Source organism: Amphimedon queenslandica, unplaced genomic scaffold (genome assembly GCF_000090795.2).
Source record: "Amphimedon queenslandica unplaced genomic scaffold, v1.1 AMPQUscaffold_11900, whole genome shotgun sequence".
Lineage (NCBI taxonomy): Eukaryota > Metazoa > Porifera > Demospongiae > Haplosclerida > Niphatidae > Amphimedon > Amphimedon queenslandica.
In genome coordinates, this window is record NW_003547861.1 from 1 (window position 1) to 1980 (window position 1980).

A 1980-nucleotide genomic window follows, 5' to 3' on the forward strand; every position below is an offset into this window, starting at 1 on the left:
TATGGAGTCAAACTTAAAGTTCATAAAGATGAATTACTACCCAGTGTACTGGATAAAGCTTATGAGGTTTATTGATCTATTATGTATATCTGTTTATTCTTTCATTTTCGTTCATTTCTCCTCATCAGTTAATGGAATTAGCTCCTCATATTCCTATTGAGAGATGCCGTTTAGTTAAATATAATTATAAGAATAAAGTAATGCAACAGTCCTTTGATGAGGTAAGTTTTATCTATCCTATTGTTACAATTATCTTATTATTAAATTTAGTTTCAACATCAAACTATTGGACAGATTGTAGGTAGGGCTGGAGATTATTGCTTATTCTTAGAAACTCGTAAAGAAAATGAAACCTTTAAGAAATACAGTTATGGAGGTGGGTGTGGTTTGTTACCATGACAACACCTCTGATTACATGTACATGTGTTTGATGGTATAGGTATTAATCTAAAGGTATCAGTGGTTGATCTGTCAACTGGTGAAGTAGGACCAGCTAAACTAGTGAGAGGAGAGAAATTTTGGACTGTTGAAGAATTAAAAGAACATATAGGAGAAGTAAGAGGAAGGATATACTGTCATTTATTTTGATCTCCTTTCATTGATCTGGTCCATTTCTTTATGTAGTTATTTAATATCAAATCATCATGTATGAGAATAGTATTGGATGAAGGTTACAGGAGTGATTCATTCCATGATATTAGTGATGTTGGAGGCACTGGCAGTCTAATATCAATACTCGGCATCCGCCTTATTATATGCAAGCAAGTAATGAAATCATTGGTGTGGTTCTGTTTTTGTGACTAATCTGCCTTTATTAATTCCTGCTAGCAATATTTCACCTTATACAGTAGTTAACTACCGTATAGCAACAAATTTTCATGGCCCAAAATTGTTGTGGATGTTGCATTAAAAAAAATCCAAGAAAATAAAATACGTGAAAATTGATTCAATACGGTTCAAGATGGCTGAAAAGTAGAAAACCACAAAAATTAAAGATTTTTGAATGGATCCCCGAAATTTTTGGGCCACAAAATTTTCCGCTATACGGTATTTTTTTATATTTATGCCATCTACCGTTCTCCACGCAAACACAGTTTTATGTATCATCAGATCCTAAAGATTATCAAAAAAAATTCAAAAATAGTTTGATGTACAAATATGTTAACTTTCACATCAAATGGATCATACAACTGAAGATTACACTACCTCCGGCTCCTGGACCTGAAGCCACACCCACTACAACTAACGTTACTAAAAGAGGAACAATAATGAAAATTACATCAATGAATGAAGAAAATAAAGAAAAAGAAAGAAGTAAATATTAACTTGTATTATATTAAAAAGATCACTTTTAATATTATATTATTCAATACAGAGATACAGGTACAAGTTGATAAGAGAATAACATTAGCTCAATTGAAGGAGGAGCTAGTTCCGCTGATTGGTGTACCAACTACTGGTTTTATAGTGTATAGAATCAGATGGAATGAAGAATATGAAATGAAGGGGCTGTATGAGACATTAGAGTATAATTACTCTGAATCAGAGACTGAGGTATAGTTTATTGTGTTATTTGATTCACTTCTCCTTTCCATTATATACTATTATAAGTACTAATAACACACACACACACTCATCTCTTTATTACTTTGTGTATCTACTAGTTGATAGTAAGACTGGGTAGACCATTAGGAAGAGGAGAGATAAGAATTAAATTATATTTATTACAAGTTAATAATACAGAGGTATAGAATATTCATTATTATAATTAATTTATATTTTATTTTATTTTTAGTTTTGTAATTTTATAATGGAGTCTATTGTTACTAAGGATACAACAGTGAGAGAATTTAAGAAACAAATTATTGAAGAAGCAAAAGTACAAGGAATTGACTGTGTCCTTGAATTAGACAAGTAAGTACATCATGTGACTATCATGTGACTCATTGTGTAGAATGAGATTACGTAATAAGAATGGAG

The 1980-nt window shown here is 31.2% G+C and overlaps 1 protein-coding gene across 1 annotated transcript in view; it reads left to right on the top strand.

Annotated features, from left to right (window-relative positions):
* The first annotated feature begins 148 nt into the window (after positions 1-148).
* Positions 149-1980, top strand: part of LOC100633993 (ubiquitin carboxyl-terminal hydrolase 47-like) — an 11517-nt gene continuing 9685 nt past the window's right edge. Inside the window, exons 1-2 of the mRNA XM_020004855.1 lie at positions 149-221; positions 271-365. Of these exons, the coding sequence (XP_019860414.1) occupies positions 201-221; positions 271-365 (116 nt within the window). The 5' untranslated portion in view covers positions 149-200. The remainder of the gene's footprint in view (positions 222-270; positions 366-1980) is intronic.